At 43.7% G+C, this 25,467-nt stretch overlaps 1 protein-coding gene across 3 annotated transcripts in view; it reads right to left on the reverse strand.

The window, feature by feature from the left end:
* Window positions 1-25,467, reverse strand: part of NLRP11 (NLR family pyrin domain containing 11) — a 57,836-nt gene that overhangs the window by 12,720 nt on the left and 19,649 nt on the right. The window contains exons 5-10 of one of the 3 annotated variants that reach the window (XM_009195389.4): window positions 19,589-19,756; window positions 13,819-13,989; window positions 9,987-10,157; window positions 6,588-6,758; window positions 6,173-6,343; window positions 3,129-3,271 (exon numbers count right to left, since the gene is read on the reverse strand). In XM_009195389.4, coding sequence (XP_009193653.1) covers window positions 3,129-3,271; window positions 6,173-6,343; window positions 6,588-6,758; window positions 9,987-10,157; window positions 13,819-13,989; window positions 19,589-19,756 — 995 coding nt within the window. Of the gene's footprint in view, window positions 1-2,822; window positions 3,272-6,172; window positions 6,344-6,587; window positions 6,759-9,986; window positions 10,158-13,818; window positions 13,990-19,588; window positions 19,757-25,467 lie in introns of those variants that run through there. The other 2 variants (XM_003916156.4, XM_021931464.1) reach the window with 2 other exon arrangements.

The raw sequence follows: 25,467 nt of genomic DNA on the forward strand, positions 1-25,467 counted from the left end.
CCTTTGTGATGGCTCATGCCTGTAATCCCAGCACTTTGGGAGGCTGAGGAGGGAGGATTGCTTGCGCTCAGGAGTTTCAGACCAGCCTGGGCAACATAGCAAACCCCATCTCTACAAAAAAAAAAAAAAAAAAAGCTGGGTGTGTTGGTTTGCACCTGTGGTTTCAGCCACTTAAGAGACTGAGGTGGGAAGATTGCTTGAGCCCCAGGAAATTGAGGCTGCAGGGAGCCACAATCATGCCACTGCACTCTGGCCTGGGTTACAGAGTGAGACCCTATCTTCAAAAACAGAAAAGAAAATGTGACATATATACACAATGGAATAGTATTATCCATAGAAAAGAAGAAAGTCCTGTCATTTGCATCTACAGAAATGAACCTGGAATACACTATGCTTAGTGAAACATACAGCCAGAGAGAGAGAGATATCATACGATCTCATTCACATGGAGAATCTTAAAAAGTGATCTCACAGAACTAGAGAGCCAGACCGGGTGCAGTGGCTGACGCCTGTAATCCCAGCGCTTTGGGAGGCCGAGGCAGGTGGGTCACCTGAGGTCAGGAGTTCAAGACCAGCCGGCCAACATGGTGAAACCCCGTCTACTAAAAATACAAGAACTAGCTAGGCATGGTGGTGCACACCTGTAATCCCAGCTACTCGGGAGGCTGAGGCAAGATAATCGCTTGAACCCGAGAGGTGGAGGTTGCAGTGAGCTGAGATTGCACCATTGCACTTCAACCTGGGGGACAGAGTGAAATTCCATCTCAAAAAAAGGAAGAATAAAAAGAACTAGAGAGCAAAATGGTGTTACCAGGGGCTGGGGCTGGGGCAGTGAGGAGGGAGGGTTAGGGAACGGTTGGCCAAGATACACACAATTTCAGCTAGGCAGGAGAAATAAATACAACATGGCAACAATAGTTAATATATTGTAATATTCTTGAAAAATGCTAAGCGAGGCAATTTTCAGTGTTTTCATAAAAAAGATGACAACTTTTCGAGGACATGCATATATTTCCTAACTAGATTTACCCATTTGGCAATGCATCTACATTGCAAAACACCATGATGTAACACAATAATTACATACAATTATTCTGACAGTTTAAATAAAACAAAATAAGAATCACACTTTACATGTTAAAGATGTTCCATTTTAGGCCGGGCTGTGGGCTCAGTTTTTCCGTAATCCCAGCACTTTGGTGCCTTAGACGGGCGGATCACGAGGTCAGGAGATCGAGACCATCCTGCTAACATGGTGAAACCCCGCCTCTCTACTAAAATACAAAACCAGCTGGGCGAGGTGGCAGGGCGCCTGTAGTCCCAGCTACTCGGGAGGCTGAGGCAGGAGAATGGCGTGAACTCCTCGGGAGGCGGAGCCAGCAGTGAGCTGAGATCCGCCACTGCACTCCAGCCTGGGCGACAGAGAGCAAGACCGCCTCAAAAAAAAAAAAAAAAAAAAAAAAAAAAAAAAAAAAAAAAAAAAAAAAGATGTTCCATTTTACCTCAGTGAGATCTCAAAAATTTTAATAAAAAATAGTTCTGTTGAAACTGTCTCGTGAATTTTCCTTTCAGTTATTGTACTTCGTTGCCCCTAAATTGCTTACTGGTTCCTTCTTAAATTTTCTCTTTATCCATATTCTCTATTTGATGAGGAGTTATTCCTCTGGTTTTAGTTCTTCTGCCCTTTGTTTTCTTGAGTTCTTTGTGCATATTTAAGACAATTTAGTATTTGGAGAGGAAGCCCAACGTCTTGGCTTGCTCATAGTGTTATTTTTTCTTACGACTATCATATTTCCTTGTGTGTGCGCCTCATTTTTGTGTGAAAAAGGTGCTTGGCTTGAGCTCCTGGCTCTATGTGGGACCAGAATGCTCAGGTTTACTGTGTATCCCTGTGTCCTAGAAACACTGTCAAAGGAATAAATTAGGACAGTCTCCTTAGAAACTGAGCTAAGGATCACTTGAGGTCAGGGTTTCAAGACCAGCCTGGCCAACACGTTGAAACCTCATCTCTACTAAAAATACAAAAAATAACTGGGTGTGGTGGCAGGCGCCTGTAGTCCCAGCTACTCGGGAGGCTGAGGCAGGAGAATTGCTTGAACCCAGGAGGCGGAGGCTGCAGTGAGCTGAGATCGCACCACCGCACTCCAGCCTGGGCCGCAGAGCGAGACTCCATCTCAAAAAAGATTTTCAGCACGTAAAGACCCTAAAACCTACCCAATCTGAGTAGGTATCCCCTCACCTATGGAGGCCTATTAGGTACAGCCACCAGATGCTTAGCCATGGGGCATGGTAAATACAGTGTCAGGGTTGGAAACATTATCAGAGGATGCCCAGTTCGACTCCCTGTTCTGAAAGAAGGTGAAAAGGAGAGGCTTTTTCTGAGGCCACACATATCTTACATTTCTCTACAGCTTAGAGAAGTCACCTTCACCCCATGGAACACACACACGTTTGTGAGCAGAGCTGGCTGAGAGAGAGGGAGATACAGAAATGAATGCCAGTTACGGTGTTAGGTAGATCCGGGATGAACATGGTGCAGCAGGAATACAACTTCCAACTCAGCCTCTGAAGGCTGATCCTTCCAACTCAGCCTCTGAAGGCAGGAGAGAAGATGAGATGAGGATTTCATTTCACAGGATTCCTAGAGATACCTTCTAACAACTCTCCCTAGACCAAAACAAAAACAACAAAAACCAAAAACAAAACCAACAAAACCACCAAAAACCAGAACAAAAAACAAGCAACAAACAAATCATGAAAGGATCATAGTTTCTTTCGTGTTACTCCACAATGCCCACTGATAAAAGAATCATGCTTCATACTTTTTTCCAATGCATGTTATCGTTTATTACTTTATATAATCCTTTAAATACTCTTGAGGGAGTGTAGAAATTTTAAGAAATGGTTGACTGGATCAAGGTCACACACACACACACACCCCAAATAGGAAAATTATAGCCTTAATTCTCTTTCATTCCAGTCATGGTAATAATTTATAACAAATACGGTTTATGTAGAACATGATCAAAGGGGTTGCCTAGATGCTGTACTTGACATTCTCATGGCTGTAGACATTCTGGGAAATTTAAAAAACATGTAATCCAAATTAGAATTAGGTATTACTGAACCTGGCTGAGAAGCAGGTATCACACCAATTTCTCTGCCTTCCTTTACAGACCAAGTTTCAGAGAGAAAGATCAAATTGGGTTTTCTTTCCTTTACAGCCATCACCATCCGCTGGGTTTCTGCGCTCACGTCATTTAATGGAAGCCTGAAGGAAAACAGAGGGCGAACTCTATTAATGCTACGTGTGAGGTCTCGGCTTTGTTGCATCAAAGCAACAAAGGATGGCATCCTTTGGGCATTCTTGGGAGTGTCTCAAGCCATCTGAAGAAACAAAAATCTGCTCCAGACTAAACCCTGAGAGCATGATTTCTCCGTTAAGTATTAGAACATAAGGGAAGATTTCCATTGGGAGAACCGTTTGAAGTCATTAGCAGTAACCAACACTACTGTGTGCTCAGTGCTTTACATGCATTTCACATTACATCCTCACAATGGGGAATGCCATTCAAGACTTTATAGGTTCCAATACTGAGGGGTCAAAGTTTCCAACTACGTTTACAGGCTGGACCCAGTGACCCACATCTAATCCCAGCACGTTGGGAGGCTGAGGCAGGCAGACTGCTTGAACTCAGGAATTTGAGACCAGCCTGGGCAACACGCCAAAGCCCCATCTCTACCAAAGATATAGAAACTTAGCCAGGTGTGGTGGTGCGTGCCTGTGGTCCCAGCTATTTGGGAGGCTGAGGTGGATTACTTACACTGGAGAGGTCAAGCCTACAGTGAGCCATGATCACACCACTGCTCTCTAGCCTGAGAGAACAAGACCTTATCTCAAAAAAAAGAAAAAAAAAATTTACACAGCTAGAGAACAGAAGCACACACCACCGCCCATGCTCACGTTTCTTTCTCCGAATCAAAGAGGGGGATTCAACCACTTATTTTGTGTCCTCTTTATATGTGAGTGTCCCAATTAGCATGTAGGTACAAATACCTTTATAACCTGAAATACGGTCATTTCTGCAGTTTACTTTTGAGCACCTATAATATTGAAACAAAAATATCCGTGGTCTCATGAAGCTCATGTTCTAGTGGAAGGAATTAGATAATAGAATAAACGCATTATACATTTGAAGGTGAAAAGAGCCCTGGGGGAAAAAATAAAGAGAATAAGCAATTTGGAAAATGTGTAATGTTTACGGATTTTTCCATGCATCTGAAAGTTGGACTCAATATCCGCGTTTATGAAAAAAATCATCATTTGGAGATGACAAGGGAAAATAACTCACAGTAGGGCCTCCAGCGTATTGAGTCTGTGATCTCATTTAATCTTTAAGAGTTCTGAGATAATTATCCCCATTTTCCATTGAGAAAAATTGGATATGAGTGGGAAATGAGTTACCCCGCCTATATTTTATCAGTGGGTCACCAGGAAGCTTATACTTAAGTCTCCAATGCTCAGTAACCTGAATATGGTTTTCCTTTAATAAGGCAGGTAGAAACGGAATGCTAGATATTGCCAGATGTTTCTATATATGTGGACAGTGTGAATGGAAACTGATAGGCAGCTTCTAAATGGCTTCTAACAATCCTCACCTTGTGTCAATCATACCCTTGTATCATCTTCCCCTCTAGCATAGGCAAGGCCTGTGATTTGCTTCCTTGGAGAAAGAAGCAAATGTCGCTCTGTCGCTCAGGCTGGAGTGCAGTGGCGTGATCTTGGCTCACTGCAAGCTCCGCTTCCCGGGTTCAAGTGATTCTCCTGCCTCAGCCTCCTGAGTAGCTGGGATTACAGGTATGCACCACCATGCTGGGCCAACCTTTATATTTTTAGTAGAGATGGGTTTTCACTATGTTGGCCAGGCTGGACTCGAACTCCTGACCTCAAGTGATCTACCTGCCTCAGCCTCCCAAAGTGCTGGCATTACAGGCATGAGCCACAGCACCTGGCCATATTTGCTTCTATCCAATAGGCAAATACGGTGAGATGTCACTTTTTTGGTGGGCCCACATAGAATTGCTACTTCTGCCTTGCTAACAAACTCACTCTATTGCCTTGAAAAACTTGACAAAGAGTTGCTGTTCGCGAGTCGGAGAACGAGTCTGTTTGGTGTTTCATTGCCGATAACTGAGGGCCTCTTCCAGCCAACAGCTGTCAAGGGACTAAGACCCTTAGCCCAACAGCACTACAGGAACTGAATTCTGCCAACAACTACATGATCTTAGAAGCACGCTGATTTTTCCTTTTCCAGATAGACCTTCAGATTTGACCCTAGCCTTGGATGACATCTTGGCTGCAGCCTCATGAGAGATCCCAAGGACGACCAACTAAGCTGGGATTGGAGTCCTGACACTCACATAGACTGAGATAATGTGTCATTTAACCCCCAAGTTGGTGGTAACATACTTGGCAACAGTTAGCTAACACAGAAAGGAAGAGGACTTTCTTTATGAGAGGAATCTAATGGATCTGGAAACATGAAATAGCAGACTCAGAACTGCCTATTTTTCTTTTCTGGTAATGAGGGGCACATCCAAGTGGAGGAAAGAAAATAGAAAATATTCAAACATAGAACCCTTTTTGTCTACGTCAAGTATAATGTCAATTGTCATCTTTTACTCACCAATGAATATGCCCTCTGCTTTATGAACTAGGCATACATTTTCAATCTCCCAAAATGAAAGACTTTTTTTTTTCTTTTTTGTATTTGAAGTTGGCAAGAGGGTTTCTCATCATCTCATAAGTCCTAGACCATCTCAACACAGAATTTTCCCCATCACAGATGGGCGCGGTGACTCGTGCCTATAATCCCAGCACTTTGGGAGGCCAAGGTGGGCGGATCACAAGGTCAGGAGATTGAGACCGTCCTGGCCAACATGGTGAAACCCTGTCTCTACTAAAAATAGACATTAGCTGGGTGTGGTGGCAGGCAGCTGTAGTCCCAGCTACTTGGGAGGCTGAGGCAGGAGAATCACTTGAACCTGGGAGGTGGATGTTGCAATGAGCCAAGATCAGCCTGGGCAACAGAGCAAGACTCAGTCTCTCAAAAAAAAAAAAAAAAAAAAAAAAAAAGAATTTCCCCATTACCAAGGAAAATAAGCAACTTACCCAATTATCTGAAGTACACATTCTGGGAGGATCAAGCTGTTAAGAAGTTTTACAACTCCTTCATCACCCAATTGATTTTGAAGTATGTTGAGTCTCTCTAGTGTTTTGTTGGTGGTAAGAACAGAGGCAAGAGACTCACAGCAGGCACCGGTTAACATGCACTCTTCTAGCCTGTAACAAAGACGCACAGGTAAGATGGGGCCAAATCCTTGAGGAAAAATGGCAGATGAGATGGGTGAGAACTGGACATCTACTAAATCCCTCCCCTTACGAGTTTTGGGCAAAAGAACTAACTGTGCCATAACAGCCCCATTTCAAACATCCAAGGTATCGTATTTCCCAATCCACTTCCTCTTGTGCTTTACTTCAGCTGTTCCTAGCTAAAAACAGGGATCTTTCTCTACCAGGCACCTACCCAATATTCACCAACATACAGTCGGGATGTCTCAAACCACCACATAGCAGCTGCATTCCTGCATCTTCTATGCTGTTGCTTCCAATCTCCAGGCTCCTTAGTGTTTCATTAGTAGCAATAACTATGGCAATATATTGACAGATATCGTTGGTAAAGAAACAGCCAGACAGACTGCAAAACAGAAACATGAGCTCGAGTCATGACCACCTGTCTCCAAAGGTTGATTTCACAGAGTGTTAAGCATTCTTGGACCCGTCTTGTGACATTCATGACTAAGGGACTGGTTACAGAAACAAGAGCAGTGTTAACATCTGCGGGTCACTTATAACATACCAGGCATTATTCAAAACTCCTGATGCACATTCAACTCGCGATGATCACAAGGCTCTTATCCTGGTTTTACAAGCAAGGAAACTGAGGCCAGGATGTTTTAAGCATTTTGTCCCAGAAAGCCACACACATTCAACCGACACCTTTGCGATACTGAGCTTGAATTCTGAAGAATCATGTTAGGCAACCTCCTCTGAAATTCACATTTCTACCTTTCAGTACTCACGTCAAAAATCCAACATTGAGAAGGGCGAAATACATTCTTTCTAGAAAGAGAATTTTACCAAATGGTCCTTCCTCTCAAAGCAAGCCAAGTACTCACGATTGTCCATGTTCTCCCATGTGACGTGCTATCTTGTTTTTCCATTCACATCTCCCCCATTGTCTACTCCTACAATCCTACTTCGTTGCCTCACCACACTGGCTGGTCTTCATGCCGATTCTCGAGCATAGTTGGCTGTTTCTGTGTTAACAGCTCTGCACTGACTATTCATTCTGCTTGGAAGCCTCAGTCTAGTGATCTGTATGACTCCATCCACAACCTTCTCCAAGTCTTTGCTCAAATGTCCCCTTGTCAATGAGGTGACATTGACCTTGCTTAGAGATGGCCACACCCTACCCTTGCACTCCCGATTACATACCCCTAGTATTGGATAAAAAGTTTCCATAGCACTTTTTACTGCCTGATAAGGGAGTTGACAACCTTTTCCTATAAGGGGCCAGATAATAGTTTAGGCTTCATGGGCCATGGTGCCTTTGTCACATCTACTCAATTTTGCCATTGCAGCACAAATGCATTCATGAAACACATGTAGATGAATGGTTATGTTCCAGTACAATCTTCATAAAAACAGGCAAAGGGCCAGATCTGGCCCCTGGGTAATGTAATTTGCTGACCTCTGGCCTAACAATAGGTAAGTTTCTTATGTCTTCTCTCCTATCTCCCCCAGTGCCAATACAAGATCCATGAATACATGGATATTTATTCTGTTCACTCATACATCCCAGCCACCTAGAGGAGTGCCTGACATTTAACATACACTCTACCTTTGTTATAGAATGTATATTAAATACTGAATAATCAGATATTAAAGCAGATTCCAGAAAATCGTATTTTCCATTTAGTAGTTATAAAAGCTGGGTAGTACATGCCTGTAGTCCTAGCTACACAGGAGGCTGAGACAGAAGGATCACTTGAGCCCAGCAGTCAGACTGGCCCGGGCAATATAGCAAAACCCTGACTGTAAAATATATAGGACATTAATGATGTGCCAACCATATCCATCCTTTCAAACTTAGAGGAAAATAAAGGCTGATAAATAATGCGGGGTTTCACATGCCCTATGGGAGCTCATAGAGGGGGTTCCTATCCAGATTTGGGTAGGTAATAGACAAAATGGACAGTTATACTTAAGATAATTCTTGAAGGACGACAAAAGAATATATTTGGAGTCTACAACAAGGATCAAACTATGGTCTGAGAGCCAAATCTAGACTTTGTTTTTATAAATAAAGTTTTATTGGAACATAGCCACACCCATTTGTTGACATTTTTCCTGGCCTCTCTTGAGCTATGGGAGAGTTAAAAATAGTTACGACAGGGACATTATGGCCCACAAAGCCTAGAGTATTTACTGTCTAACCTGTTATAGGAAAAGGTTTCTAACCCCTATTCTACAGTATGAGTGAATTTGTCTCAACCTACTAAGTACAAACTAAGGGCCATGGTAAAAAAAAAAGGGAGGGTGGGTTATATTATTTTCCCAAAGGCAGTTTTCCCTAAACTACCTTGCCAAAGGAAGCAAGATTCTAGAAAACAAAAGGTATCCCTAGAATTTCCTATTTCACCTGCCCATTTGTACCAAATGACAATGGTAACGAGGATTTAACTTATAGCTATGAGGCAGAAATAAACTTAAAATAAGATACCAGACTGCTGAGCATATTCTTATACAGTCTCGTAAGCACTTCAGGAGCTCACAAGCCATAGTGTTGCTATTTTATAAACAGGAGATGCTTTTAAGATATCAGTTTCTTGTATTTGAGCCAAAAAAAAAAAAAAAGACATTTGAGGTAGAACATTTTCAAAAGAGTTCAAATTAAACAACTCTAACAAATTTTTTTTTTTTTTTTTTGAGACAGAGTCTGGCTCTGTCGCCCAGGCTGGAGTGCAGTGGCCGGATCTCAGCTCACTGCAAGCTCCGCCTCCCGGGTTCACGCCATTCTCCTGCCTCAGCCTCCCGAGTAGCTGGGACTACAGGCGCCCGCCACCGCGCCTGGCTTGTTTTTTTGTATTTTTTTTTTAGTAGAGACGGGGTTTCACCGTGTTAGCCAGGATGGTCTTGATCTCCTGACCTCATGATCTGCCCGTCTCGGCCTCCCAAAGTGCTGGGATTACAGGCTTGAGCCACCGCGCCTGGCCTCCAACGAATTTTTTAAACAATTTTTTTCAGGCAAGTGGGAGGCTCATTACTTCTGAGAAAATATGAGAAGTTTGATTATTCAGCATCATTGATGAGGCACACTCAGAAAGCTGTAGTGACTTGTTACATATTTTTTCCTGGAAGTTGCATCAGAAGCCATTGCATCATGCCTAAGTTAGATGTCTTTGGCCAGTACCAGGGGCTTGGATATGGCCACCTCCCCCAGCGCATCCCTTTTCCAATAAAGCTATTTCCCAACAAAAAGATGCCCCTATGATCGCCCACCCCAAAAGATTCACTGCCTCAGACATTGTAAGTCAGGCCAGGGTGGGATCTTTGGGTCCCTTCTCCTGTGGCATTTTCCCATCCTATGTCTATCTGGGAGCAGGGGGAGGAGCCTGGTCCAGGCACCCTTCTCTATGTGATAAGGATCAGAGATTTTGTGAACTCTGCTCCTTCTGAGCTAAAAGGTGTCGCCAACGAATCTCAGCGTGCTTTCATGTCGCCTATCTTGGAGAGCCCGTGCTCCCGTACCCCTCTCACCCATGATGCCATCATTGGAATCTTATCCCTGTCACCAACCCCACCACCCAAGGCCTTACTGCAGCAGAAACACGGTCATCCAGGACAACTGTGGGAGACTTACTACAGCTCCTCTAACTGACAGGTTGGAAATATCAAGGGAAACGTCACATGCAACACTCCGTAGTTTTGTAAGTGATTCACACACAGGTCCAGTTGTTTCAGAGTTCGGCCGAGCAGAAGCACCCTTCCCAGGGAGCTGCAGCATTTTTCAGTGAGACAGCAGAAGACCAACCTGCGTGGGGACCACACACACACACACACACACACACAGAAGAGTGAGTCAGTAACGCAGTGTGAGAGCCAGACAGGGAGCATCTGAGACCACCTACCCCACGCCCACGAGCGCCTCGATGCCCTCCTGCTACCATCGCCCAAAATCTCTACCAATGACTTTCTTATTTGGAAAAGGAGATTAACAGTACCCCAAAGAGTGCAGAGGTCAACATGTAGAATGGATAATGCAGAACAGGCCATGAGAAAAATCGAACTCCAACTTCCACTAATGGAATAACCTCATAGAAGTTACTTCTAGAACCTGGAGTCTCCCATTGTTTGATAAAGTATATTTGGATCAATTGAATCCTAAGATTTTTCAGTTTTTTTTTTTTTTTTTTGAGACGGAGTCTTGCTCTGTCGCCCAGGCTGGAGTGCAGTGGCCAGATCTCAGCTCACTGCAAGCTCCGCCTCCCGAGTTTATGCCATTCTCCTGCCTCAGCCTCCCGAGTAGCTGGGACTACAGGCGCCCGCCATCTCACCTGGCTAGTTTTTTGTATTTTTTTTTTTTTTTTTTTAGTAGAGACGGGGTTTCACCGTGTTAGCCAGGATGGTCTCGATCTCCTGACCTCGTGATCCGCCCGTCTCGGCCTCCCAAAGTGCTGGGATTACAGGCTTGAGCCACCGCGCCCGGCCTGATTTTTCAGTTTAAAAACTCACAATGAAAGAGTTACTTTGTTATTTATAAGTGAATATAGGAACTGTTGAAGATTTTTTAAACTAGGAAAAAGTAAAGACAGACAACACACGAGAAGCCCTTCTGCAAGCCCATTTTGTGGTATCCCGTTTTGTCTGTCCAGGTTTAGCTTGTTGCCAATATATGGAAGTTTATTCAATCCTAATCTGGATTTCCAGCTTCTATTTTTTCCCATTATTTATTTTTAAATAATTTTAAGAATAGAGATGGGGGTCTCACTGTGTTGCCCAGGCTGGTCTTGAACTCCTGGGCTCAAGTGATCCACCTGCTTTGGCCTCCCAAAGTGCTGGAATTATAGGTGTGAGACACCATACCCAGCCAATCCTCTACTTTTTTTTAAACCGTTTTCTGTTTGCCCTGGAAATACTGCACTGGCAGTGAGCTGCACTTTTTTCTAAACAGGGGATGGGCTAAAAAGTTGGAAATAGGCCAGGCACGGTTCATGCCTGTTATCCTGGCACCTAAGGAGGGGGAGATGGGAGGATCACCTGAAGTCAGGAGTTCAAGACTAGCCTGGTCAACATGGTGAAATCCTGTCTCTGCTAAAAATACAAAAATCAGCCAGCGTGTGGCACACGCCTGTAGTCCCAACTGCTCAGGAGGCTGAGGCAGGAGAATTGTTTGAACTGGAGAGGTGGAGGTTGAAGTGAGCCAAGATCTCACCACTGTACTCCAGCCTGGGCAACTCTGTCTCAAAAAAAAAAAAAAAAAAAGAAAATAACCAATTTATTGGTTGGAAATACTGAATCTTGGCTCTGGTATGGGAACAGGGTAGACTAGACCAGAAGTTGGCAGCAGACCAAAGCTGGTCCCTTCCTGCTTTTGCATAGCTGCAAGCTTGGAATGGTTTTTGTGCTTTAAAATGATCGGAAAATGTATATGTAATTCTATTAATTTGGGTTTGACGAGTGGAATGAGCTATGTTTTCCTTTGTATACTGATGTGTGCTTAAATTAATATGTACAAGTTAAGACTAAGAATGAACTGGAGAAGTTTCCCTGTTGTCCTCGTAGAAACCAGTACTACCAACTCATTTGCATACTGTTTTCCAGCTGTCAGATTTGGTCACGACCATAAATTTGGCCTTTTACAGGCATTTTCCTCAGACTACTGATTTCTTTCATGTTTAGGCTTAGAAATTCCTTGCCTACTTAAAATATGTTACCAAAACAAACAGTTTTTGCTTTAGTATATCGGGATTATTTTAAATACAGGTATGAACTATGAAAAACTCCACACCCAACAATCTAAGGTGATAAAAATGTTCTAAAAGTTGTATCGTAGTGTTGTACAACTCTAAACACACATTAAAAAAACATCAAATGTGTACTGTAAGTGGATGAATTTTCTGTTATGTAAATTATACCTGGAACCAGTAAAAAAAAAAAAAAAAAAAAAAAAAAAAAAAAAGACAAAATCTAGCAGGAAACAAAAAACTTGTAGATATGACATGAAAAAAAAAATACCTACTTGGACTCTGATTCTTGAACCAATGATCTGTCCTTTTCATGAGATCTTTTACAACAAAATTAGCTCATATTGACAATTACTTACTGCATTCATCTGGGGCCAGATAGATCCTAGAACAATTTGAGATTTACAAAATATGGCTGGGACTCTGTCTCAAAAAAAATTAAAAAAAGATAAAAATATATATAATGCGATATTATATAATATGAACAGGAGTTTGTGGTGTTACCCTGCAATCAAACAAGTATTTTTACAGGAAATATACAAAGAATATTATATCCGTTTGTGTGTTTTGGAATCTAGCAAGTCCTAAAAAGGGGCTAAAGGGGGTCAAGAAAAAGGGGGGCCAGAAAAGGGCAGAACAAAAACAAAAGATGACCTACTGTGTTCTTATCTTTTTGGAATTTGGAATTGTGAATGGGGAATTGTGTCCTTAAATACACTGAACTGCTTACTCCGTTTTGTTTTCTGACCATGTTTTATAGATCTCCACCCTTCGTTTTTGTACTTTTATGCCTCACTGTTGCCACTTTTTTGCTTTCATTGTGTTTGCCGCGCCCCAACCTTCTGGAAGATTGCCTTTCTAGCAACTTTCCCAGAGCAGAGACAGAACTTACCTATGAGTAACCCACAGGAGGTATAGATACAGGGAGAGCCTGTCTTCCACCTTCTTGAAAGGAGACTCAAGGGAAAAAAAAATCCTATTTCAAGGCAGTCTAGCACCACACCTTTCCTTTGCTTTCGTCCTTGTGTTCTCAGTTACATCTCATCCCACACGACACCCAGTTCACGTGTTCATTGTGAGAACAATATAGGTTCCCCGCTCTTAGTCAGTTGCTATGGCCTAGGTGCTGTGTTTGGAATGTGGTGACCTTTTTTTTTTTTTTGAGACAGAGTTTCGCTCTGTCACCCAGGCTGGAGTGTAGTGGCGCAATCTCGGTTCACTGCAACCTCCGCCTCCTGGGTTCAAGCAAGTCTCCTGCCTCAGCCTCTCAAGTAGCTTGGACTACAGGCACCCGTCACCACGCCCAGCTAAATTTTTTATTTTTAGTAGAGACAGGGTTTCACTGTGTTGGCCAGGCTGGTCTTGAACTCCTGACCTCGTGATCCGCCCGCCTTGGCCTCCCAAACTGCTGGGATTACAGGCATGAGCCACTATGCCCAGCTGTGACCACCATTTTTAACTCTCTCTCCAAAGATGTACGTTTGGTCGTGTTATGACTGCACTGTCCAGATTGAGAAACTCAAACTGAAGAAAAATCCAGAAACATTTCTGCCAATGTTTTGCAAATCCACTGTCAACCCAGAGTATGAACCCAGACCTACTGAACTCCAAAGACCGTGCTTTTGGCTGCTTTCCTGTCCCTTTCCCTGCCACCGTTCTTTGATCGTGTGTTTAGATAGTCAAGTCAATCTGAGCTGCTACGTGGTGAGCTTGTCTGAGCCAACTTACGCCAGTGATGTAAGAGTGCAGTTGGGATGAAGCAAGGCATTGCACAGTATGTTCACCCCGTCGTTCCTCAGCGGATTGTTGGTTAAAGTCAGTTTTCTCAGACTCCCGCCGTTGACAAGGAGCGAGGCGATTTCTCCGCATTCGCTGGCTCGCAAGTCACATTTCATCAAGCTGTAAGAGGAATCTGGAGATGAAAAGAGGCTCCCCCGTTTAAGCCATCCCCCCATCTTTTAAATTAAAAAAAAAAAAAAAATCAGACCCAACAAAGTGAGATGATATCTACTTGGAAATAAATAGATCCCTCTGCTTCTAACCTTCGTTTCCCCACGCCACTTCTCAGAGTTCAAATTTGGGCGAGGTTGCGGATTCGAGAAGGGCTGTGAGTAGGCAGTTCCTCCCCTTCTGCGTTCGTCTCCACGTGGCTTCCAGGGTGACGGCTTAGAACCGTACGTCAGGGATCAAGCAGCTCCCCTGACCGCGGGATGTGGGTACGATCACATGTAGAAATCTGATCGAGACCCTCAACTTACCGTCACATTTACAAGGACTTCTGATGTTTTTTCTGCCTAACCTTGGTGCCCCACATGCTCTGGCTCTCAACTATCTGTCTACCTTTTTTTTTTTTTTTTGAGATGCACAGATACAACCCAGGCTGGAGTGCAATAGCAGGATCTTGGCTCACGGCAACCTCCGCCTCCCAGGTTTAAGCGATTCTCCTGCCTCAGCCTCCTGAGTAGCTGGGATTACAGGCACACATCACCACGCCCGGCTAATTTTTGTATTTTTAGTAGAGACCTGGTTTCACCATGCTGGTCAGGCTGGTCTTGAACTCCCAGCGTCAGGGGATCCGCCCTCCTCGGCCTCCCAAAGTGCTGGGATTACAGGCATGAGCCACTGTGCCCGGCCTAACTATGTTACTCATTCCGTACCATCCTCCCTGATCTCCTCACTCTCCCTCAAGTCCATAAGCACATTTTTGCTTCAGTGTCTAGTACCCTCATCTCCGCTTAGTGATTTTCCCCGTGGGACCCTCTTTCAAAAAAAAAAAATTTTTTTTCCCTTAAATTATCCAGGAGTGGTGGTGCCCATGACTGCAGTCCCAGCTACTTGGGAGACTGAGGTGGGAGGATCTGTTGAACTCGGGAGTTCGAGGCTGCAGTGAACTATGATCATACCAATGTACTTCAGCTTGGACAACACAGCAAGACCCACCTCTTAAAAAAAAAAAAAAAAAAAAAGAGAAAAAATAAGTAAAATAAAAATAAATGATCTTTCCCCAGATAGCTGCATGGTTTGCTGTCTCGCTTCCTTCAACTTGTCACTCAATGTTCTCTTCTTTAATGAGGACTTTGCTAACCATCATTCAACTAATATTGTCTACCATGTTTCAGGCATTGTACGAAGTTCCTGGGATACAGCAGAGAACTGGAAGAAATACGATGGAATTCCAGCATTGTAAAGACAGGGCTGAACGTATAATGTGCCTAGTAGATGATCAGTTCTTTATAGAAAGTAAATCAGTAGGTCAGAGAAAGAAAAGGATGTATTCTACTTCCTTACGGGGCAACCACTGAGAGAAGCCTGAACTCCTCTCTCACTGAGCCATCGTACCTGGCCTGCGTATTCTATTTTGAATGAAAATGGAAGCCATCGAGGGTTTGAAGATTCAAGGACAGAAGAGTCACAAGATCTGACTTAAATAACGTAGAATTTTAGCAGAAACTTGAGAGAAGAGGGCAAGCTCTGAACCTCTAGGACAAGAGAATTTCTGTTAGAGGAAATGAGTGGAAAGAGTGTGAAGCAGGAGTAGGTCTGGTGTTTTAAACATCTACCACAAACAGTGCAGCCGCAGCACGGTACATAAACAGGAGATGGGGACAGGGTTAGCCAGGGCCACCCAGCGTGAAATGGTATATTCTGTATTATTTTTTAAGACAGTTTTGCTCTTGTCACTCAGGCTGGAGTACAATGGTATGATCTTGGCTCACCACAACATCTGCCTCTTGGGTTCAAGCGATTCTCCTGCCTGAGCCTCCCGAGTAGGCGTGCACCACCACGCTTGGATAATTTTGTATTTTTAGTAGAGACGAGGTTTTGCCATGTTGGCCAGGCTGGTCTCGAATTCCTGACCTCAGGTGATCTGCCTGCATCGGCCTCCCAAAGTGTTGGGATTACAGGCGTGAGCCATCGCGCTGACCTGTGTATTCTATTTTGAATGAAAGTGGAAGCCATTGAGGGTTTGAAGATTAAAGGACAGAGTCATAAGATCTGACTTAAATTGCCATTATCCTTAGCAAACTACGGTAAGGACAGAAAACCAAATACTACATGTTCTCACTTATAGATGGGAGCTAAATGATGAGAACACATGGACACAGAGAGGGGAACAACACACACTGGGGCCGACTTGAGGGCTGAGATTCAGAGGGAGAGGATCAGAAAAAATATCTATGAGGTACTAGGCTTAGTATGTAGGTGATGAAATAATCTGCACACCAAACTCCCATGCCACAAGTTTACCTACATAACAAACCTAAACATGTATCCCTGAAGCTAAAAGTTAAATAAACTAAAAAGAGTTAGTCTACCCTTGTAGTAAAGCTGCTATATCAAAAAATAAACCTATGTTTTGCTTCAAACACAGACACACACCCCCCCAAAACAAAACAATACAAACTAGATGAAAGTTGCCCTTCTACACTCTCTTTTCCATGTAGCAAGCAAAGGTATGGACAGGTAGGAAGCTCTGAAGTACTGCAGGTAGGTGGGAGATGGGCTGGTCTACCATGCTTAGCAGTAAAGGAAGCAGGAAGGAGTCAGATGGATCTACTCTAACAATAGACCTAGAAAAGTTGTCTAAGCCAAGCCACAAGAAAATCTGTATTTGAAATGCCTGTTTAAAAATCAAAGTAAGAGGCTGAGGTGGGCAGATCACATGAGGTCGGAGTTTGAGACCAGCCTGGCCGACGTGGCAAAACCCTGTCTCTACTAAAAATACAAAAGTTAGCTGGGTGTGGTGGTGCACCCCTGTGGTCCCAGCTACTGGGGAGGGTGAGGCACAAAAATTGCTTGAACCCAGGAGGCGGAGGTTGAAGTAAGCCGAGATGGCCCCACTGCACTCCAGCCTGGGCGACTGCAAGACTTTGTCTGATAAATAAATATCAAAGTTGATATCTCTACAAGTACTTCATTGAGTCTGAATCCAGGAGAAATGTTTATAAATAAGTACCTGAGAGTCTTCATCACATAGAGGCTACTTAATGCCATGAAGAAGAACGCGTAGAAGGGGTATAGAGAAGACATTTAGAACCACTTGGAAATACCCCAAAGGTAAGAGTCCAGGAAGATGAAAAACAAGCAAAGACAACTGAGGAGGAACAATCAAGGTTTCGGAGAAACCAAAGGCCAAGAGGAAAATGTGTTCCAAGGTGAAAGGAGTTTGCGGCAGGGAGGCATTGAGGTAGGGGAGAAGCTACCTACAAAGTGGCAAGAGAGTTGGCATTTAGCTGGGAGAATGTGATACGGAGAAAGGATGCCGAGTGAGATGGAAGGCAATGACTCTCAAGAACCATGGAATCTGAAATACGTCAGAACGAAAGTGAGGGGCTGGGTGCAGTGGCTTCCAGCACTTCAGGAGGCTGAGGTGGGTGGATCACTTGAGCTCAGGAGTTCGAGACCAGCCTGGCCAACATGGTGAAACCCCATCTCTACCACAAACACAAAAATTAGCCGTATGTGGTGGTGCGCACCTGTAATCCCAGCTACTCAGGAGGCTGAGGCAGGAAAATCGCTTAAACCCGGGAGGTGGAGGTTTCAGTGAGCAGAGATCACACCACTGAGCTCCAGCCAGGGCAAAAAGAGTGAAACTCCATCTTAAGACAAAAACAAAAACAAAAACAAAACAAAGCAAAAAAACAAAAAGAAAGGGATGAGGGAGGTGAAAGGGTAAGAAGCTGCTGCTTAAATGGCTGAAGGACGCAGTAGGATTAAAGGGTGGGAAGATTTGCTTATAAGACAAAGTAGCTTGAGAATACAGGAGGTGCTGTTAGAGCAATGAGTGCGTTTGAAATTGAGAAAGTACAAGCGGTCGGGCGCTGTGGAATTAAGCTTCAGACCAGCACTTTGGGAGGTCGTGAGGCATGGACTACAAGCAAAGTCAGAGATCGAGACCATCCCTGAAGTTGGTCGATGGTGAAACTCCCGTTCTACTAAAATACAAAAACTAAAGCCGGCGCAGGGCGAGTCCCATACTGGCGCCGAGGCAGGAGAATGGTTTCGAACTCGAGAAGAGCTTGCAGTGAGCCGAGATCGCCACTGAACTCCAGCCTGCGACAGCTGACTCCGCTTCAAAGAGTACGTTTTAAATGCACCTTATTGGAGATGAGGTTCAGCAAGCGGCATTATCCAACATTGAGTCACTAGCAAATAGAGCTACTGAGCACTCAAAGCATGGCTAGCATGACTGAGGCACTGGATTGTTAGTTTTACTACATTTACATTGGTATTTATTATTTATTTATTTATTGAGATAGAGTTTTGCTCTTGTTGCCCAGGCTGAAACGCAGTGGCGCCATCTTAGCTCACTGCAACCCCTGCCTCCCGGGTTCAAGCGATTCTCTTGCCTCACCCCATGAAGCTGGATTACAGGCACCTGCCACCATACCTATTAATTCTTGTATTTTTAGTAGAGGCGGGGTTTCACTGTGTTGGCCAGGCTGATCTCGAACTCTCGACTTCCTGACCTCAAGTGATCCACCCCCTCTGCCTCCCAAAGTGCTGAGATTACAGGCGTGAGCTGCCAGGCTTGGCTAGTTTAAATTTAAAGGTTGATTCCAAATTATTGGAAGACTTAAGTATGTTTATGACATGGGCATGTGAATTAGTTCTCTCAATTGTAAATTTTATGAAATCAATATGGAGGTCAAACAATTCTGATGATAATGTGCCTGAGTGGTGATGTTCTCTGAAATACTGGGTTCTGCAGCCTTTATACAAGAAGGAATATAAAATCACATCAATAGCTTTTCGTACTAATGACATATGGATATAATTTGATATGCTTGGTTAAAATACTGTTAAAATTAGTTTCAAGGCTGGGCATGGTGGCTCACGCCTGTAATCTCAGCACTTTGGGAGGCTGAGGCCTGTCGATCACCTGAGGTCAGGAGTTCGAGACCAGCCTGACCAACATGGAGAAGCCTCTCTAAAATACAAAATTAGCTGGGCATAGTGGCACATGCCTGTAATCCCAGCTACTTGAGAGGCTGAGGCAGGAGAATCACTTGAACCTGGGTGTCGGAGGTTGCGGTGAGCTGAGATCCCAACATTGCACTCTAGCTTGGGCAACAGGGGTGAAACTCCATCTCAAACAAACAAACAAAAAAGAAAATTAGTTTCACTTGCTTCCTTTTACTTTTTAATGTGGCTACTGGAAAATTTCAGTCTGTGGCTTGAATAATTTCCACTGGACAGTGTTGTAGGGTTTGACTAGTAGTCTGTACTTCAGAATGACCACAGGAGTTAGATCATTAGAGAAATATCAGTCAAGGGAGGGAGAAGCCATGTTATATGAAATATCAATGTAGAAATTAAACTCAAAAGACAGGAATAGTGTTGGTGAGAGAAACAAATCACGTGCTAAAAAAAAAAATGAGGAAAGAATGATATCAAAAGGTGGGAGCAGGTAGTGTTATTGAAGAGGCATCTCTATCCACCAACACCCAACCATTCCCCTCACATGCACTGAGCTTTCAGCCGAGCAACGACTCACCTCAGATGACGTATTTGGCATGTGGACTTGTCCAGGATCTCACGCAGAAGTGAAAACATATTTAAGGAAATGGACGTACAGTTGAGGCTCAGGTGTATCAGGCTCCGGTTACGAGCCAAAGCCTTGAGTAAGTCTTCAAAACCAGAAGCAGTCGAGATATAGGACAACCTGTGGAAGATAAAATAGCAGGAAAGCACCAGTGAAGGTTCAAACATCTTCTCCGCAATTTCTCCTGTCTGCCTCACTTCATTCTGTGACAAAGATTCTCAGTGGATTAGGTCCTCACACGTGGCTCCCGATCTTAAATTTTTAGTCAGGTCAGAAGACTATTGCTAATTCCAAGGTCAGCTTGTTGACTTTGAAGTAATCCCCTGGGTCTTTATGGTGTGTTCACCTCATGACCTTTCTTAAGCGGGACCCACAAGTGGGATACTAAGAATACATCCGCATGCACAAAGATACTAAGATACATCCACATGCACAAGTTTAACCATGTTTTTCTATACTGAGAGCAAAAGCCAAAATATGCTGATGGCTGATATAGCCACAGGATCAACCACATGTAAATTTTTCAGTTTCAGCAGTCCTAGCCAGAGCAATCAGGCAAGAGGAAGAAATAAATGGCATCCAAATAGGAAGAGAAGTCAAACTATCCCTGTTTGCAGATGACGTGATTCCATATCCAGAAAACCCCATAGTCTTGGCCCCAAATCTTCTTCAGCTGATAAACTGCAAAAGTTTCAGGATACAAAAAGAAAAATAAAATCAATGTACAAAAATCACTAGCATTCCTATGCACCAAAGACAGCCAAGCTGAGAGCCAAATCAGAAGTGTAATTCTATCCACAATTGCCTCACAAAAAATACCTAGGAATACAGCTGACTAGAGAGGTGAAAGATCAAAAGGAGAATTACAAAACACTGTTCAAAGAGATCAGATGACACAAACAACAGAAAAAACATTCCATGCTCATGGAAAGAAGAATCAATATTGTTAAAATGTCCATACTACCCAAAGCAATTTACAGATTCAATGCTATTCCTATCAAATTACCAATGGTATTCTTCATAGAACTAGAAAAAACTATTTAAAGTTCACATAGAACCAAAAAAGAGCCCCAATAGCCAAGGCAATCAATCCTAAGCAAAAAGAACAAAGCTGGAGGCATCACGCTAACTGAGTTCCAACTATACTATAGGGTTATGATAACCAAAACAGCATGGTACTGGTACAAAAATAGACACATAGACCAATGGAACAGAATAGAGAGCCCAGAAATGAAGCCACACAACTACAACAGTCTGATCTTCAACAAAGTTGACAAAAGACAAGCAATGGAGAAAAGACTCCCTTTTCAACAAATGGTGCTGGGATAACTGGCTAGTCATATGCAGAAGACTGGAACTGAATGCCTTCTTCACACTACATACAAAAACCAACTCAAGATGGATTAAAGACAAAATGAAGGCCGGGCGCGGTGGCTCAAGCCTGTAATCCCAGCACTTTGGGAGGCCGAGACGGGCGGATCACGAGGTCAGGAGATCGAGACCATCCTGGCTAACACGGTGAAACCCTGTCTCTACTAAAAAATACAAAAAAAAAAACTAGCCGGGCGAGGTGGCGGCGCCTGTAGTCCCAGCTACTGGGGAGGCTGAGGCAGGAGAATGGCGGGAACCCGGGAGGCGGAGCTTGCAGTGAGCTGAGATCCGGCCACTGCACTCCAGCCTGGGCGCCAGAGCGAGACCCAGTCGGAAAAAAAAAAAAAAAAAAAAAAAAAGACAAAATGAAATGCAAAACTATTAAAACCTTGGAGGGGCCGGGCACAGTGACTCATGCCTGTAATCCTAGCACTTTGGGAGGCTCCGGTGGGCGGATCACAAGGTCAGGAGTTGAAGACCAGCCTGGCCAACATAGTGAAATGCTGTCTCTACTAAAAACACAAAAATTAGCTGGGCATGGTGGTGGGTGCCTATAGTCCCAACTACTCAGGAGGCTAAGGCAGGAGAATTGCTTGAACCTGGGAGGCGGAGGTTGCAGTGAGCCAAGATCATGCCACTGCACTGGGGAACACAGCAAGATTCTGTTACAAAAAAAGCAAAAAAATAAAAAACCAAAAACCAAAAATACAAAAAAACAAAAACTAGGCAATACCATTCTGGACATAGGAATGGGCAAATATTTCGACACGAAGATGCCAAGAACAATTGCAACAAAAGCAAAAATTGATAATTGGAATGTAATTAAACAAAAGTATTTATGCACAGCAAAAGAAACTATCAGAGTAAACAGACAACCTACAGAATGGGAGAAAACCTTTGCAAACACTGCATCTGACAAAGGTCTAATACCCACATCTATAAGGAACTAAAATTTACAAGAAAAAAATAACCTCCTTAAAAAGTGGGCAAAGGATTTAACAGTTTTCAGAAGGTGACATACATGCAGACAACAGGCATATGAAAAAGAACTCGATATCACTGATTAGAGAAATGCAAATCAAAATCACGAGATAACATCTTACACCAGTCAGAACGGCTACTATTTAAGAATCCAAAAATAACAGGCCAAGTGTGGAGGCTCATGCTTGTAATCCCAGCCCTTTGGGAGGCCAACGTGGGTGGATCACTTGAGGTCAGGAGTTTAAAACCAGCTTGGCCAACATGGTGAAACCCCATCTCCACCAAAATTACAAAAAATTAGCCTGCTTGGTGGTGCATATCTGTAACCCCAGCTACTCAGGAGGCTGAGGCAGAAGAATCACTTGAACCTGTGAGGCGAAGGACTAGTGAGTTGAGATCATGCCACTGCACCCTAGCCTGGGTGACAGAGCAAGACTCCACCTCAAAAAAAAAAAAAAAAAAAAAAATATATATATATATATGTGTGTGTGTGTGTGTGTGTGTGTGTGATGTAAATAAAACAGATGCTGGCAAGGATGTTCCCATTGTTGGTGGGAGTGTAAATTAATTCAACCATTGTGGAAAGCAGTGTGGTGGTTCCTCAAAGAGCTAAAAGCAGACCTACCATTTGACCCAGCAATCCCATTACTGGGTGTATACTCAAAGGAATATAAATTATTCTACCAAAAAGATACATGCACATGAATGTTCAATGCAGCACTATTCACAATAGCAAAGACATGCAATCAACCTAATGCCTATCAACAAGATTGGATAGATGTGATACATACATACCATGGAATACTATGCAGCCATCAAAAAGAACGAGGGCATGTTTTTGGTGTTTTTTTTCTGTGGGGCCGGGGGGAGGGCAGGAATATGGATGGAGTTGGAGGCCCTTATCCTTAGCAAACTAACACAGGAACAGAAAACCAAATACTGCATGTTCTCACTTGTAAGAGGGAGCTAAATGATGAGAACACATGGACCTGAAGAGGGGAACAACAGACACTGGGGTCTACTTGAGGGGAGGAGGGAGAGGATCAGGAAAAAAAAAAATAGGTACTAGGCTTAGTACCTGGGCATACAGTCTTACAGTCTATATACAAAATATGTATATCAAACCTGTGACCCAAGTTTACCTGTATAAACAAACTTGAACATGTACCACTGAACCTGAAGTGAAAAAATAATTCATGGCTGGGTGGGGTGGCTCACGCCTGTAATCCCAGCACTTTGGGAGGCTGCGACAGGCGGATCACAAGGTCAAGAAATCGAGACCATCCTGGCTAACATAGTGAAACCCTGTTTCTATTAAAAATACAAAAGTTCGCCAGGCATGGTGACGTGCACCTGTCGTCCCAGCTACTGGGGAGACTGAGGCAGAAGAATCATTTGAAGAGTCAGAGCAAGACTCTGACTCAAAAAAATAACAAATAACAATTCACAGTTTCACTGAGGAAAAAGAAGTTGTCCTCGAGTCCCACCACCACCACTGGTCCTCACTCCCCACCCCGGAAGAAGGTTTTTCATCACTCCCTTGGAGTTGAAACAGGACATCAGGGCAACAGCTTTGGTCATTGTCTCTAAGGGCCAGCTAGAGAAAAGAGTTAGGAATCTCCAACTCATGAAAGGAGACAGACAGGAAGGGAAATGTGGAAGCTGGCCAACCCTTGGAGGAATAACTGAGGATTGAGGATCCTATGGGAAATCCAGACGTAGAACACACGGGCAGCCCTTTTAATTTACTTCCCAGCCTATGTGGTTACTTGGTGGAAGACCGGATGTTTTCCATGTTGCTGTATTTCCAGAGTCCTTTATCCAGCGATTCTCTTGATCCCCATTTTACACAAACAACTTCTCTCCCATGTCTTTGCCCTGTGTTGCAACAAAACTGTTTAAGGTTTTTTAAAACGCACACACACACAAAGGAGTCTCACTCTGTTGCCCAGGCTGGAGTTCAGTGGTGCAATCTCAGCTCACTGGAAACTCCGCCTCCCGGGTTCAAGCGATTCTCCTGCCTCAGCCTCCCAAGTAGCTGGGATTACAGTTGCATGCCACCACACCTGGCTAATTTTTGTATTTTTAGTAGAGACGGGGTTTCACCATGTTGACCAGGCTGGTCTAGAACTCCTGACCTCAAGTGATCCACCCGCCTCAGCCTCTCAAAGTGCTGAGATTACAGGGGTAAGTCACTGTACCCGGCCTAAAATTCTTCAGTTCTCCTCTCCATTTTCAAGTAGGCTTTCCGGCTCTCACCACCCTTCTAGAACTGTTGTTGGCCAACAATGACATCCACCTTGCTCATGTCATTGGTCAATTCTCAGTCTTCAGTCTCCTTGAATAAGGACCGCCATCTGACACAGTTGACCTTTCCTTCGTTAGTAAACGTGCCTCACTGGGATCCGAGGATACCACACGCCCTTTACTTTTCCTTCTAGCCTAATGACTCCCTCAAAGGCCTTCGCTAGTTTCTGCTTTTCTCCCCAACCACTTCATGTTGGAGAACTCTGGGCAACAGTCTTGGGATCATTTTGCTTCCTGAGCAACATTCCTATCCTTGGTGAACTCAGTCCTTGGCTTTAAATATACATTTGTGTTATACACATGTATATATGAATGACACCCACATTTTACCTTCAGTTCAGAAACATTCCACACTGCTCTTTTGACATCTAATAGACATTGCAACTTTAGCTCAAACAACTTTAGACTGACCTTCCTCAAATTCTTGCTCCCACCATCGCTTCCCATCTCAGCGGCCATTCTCACGTGGCAGTTTCCAAAACAAAGATCTTGGGGGCAATTCTTCTATCTCCTAGTCTAGATTTAATCAAGGAATTATCCTTTGTCAACATACGCCCCGGAGTTGGCACCTCACCAACCTCTACTATTCATACCCTCGGAGGCACCATGGATTCGCACCTGGCAAACACCAAGAAAAGGAGCCTCCTCTGAACTTTCTGATTCTGTCCTACGGTCCCTGATTGGTCATTTTTAAACACAGTATCCAGAATGAGCTTCTTAAAATACAAGCTAAATTATGGCATCTCTGCTCAAAACCCCTCACCTCACTCCAGAAAACCCAGTTCTGACACTGATGTACAACACTGTGATCATGCCATACATACCTGTGAGCCATTTCCGTCATACCCTTCCTGCCTCACACTGGTCTAACCACATAGGTCTCTGAACACAAAGCCTTCGTTTCATGGATCCCCACCCCTCCCAGGGGATGACCAACAGTTTATGTGGCTCATTCTTTCACCTCATTGAAGTCCTTGCTCAAATCTCACTTTCTCTGTGGAACTTATTACTATGGCTTGTACCCTCCCATACCCCTAAATACCCACTTATGCACCCTGACCTTGCCATTCTTTTCCCCATAACATCATTACCCTAAAATACTTTAAAACGCATGTACTTATTATGTCTGCCTATATTCTGTCTCATCAGATAGCAAGCAAGGAAATTTGTCT

Source organism: Papio anubis, chromosome 20 (genome assembly GCF_008728515.1).
Source record: "Papio anubis isolate 15944 chromosome 20, Panubis1.0, whole genome shotgun sequence".
Classification (NCBI taxonomy): Eukaryota; Metazoa; Chordata; class Mammalia; order Primates; family Cercopithecidae; genus Papio; species Papio anubis.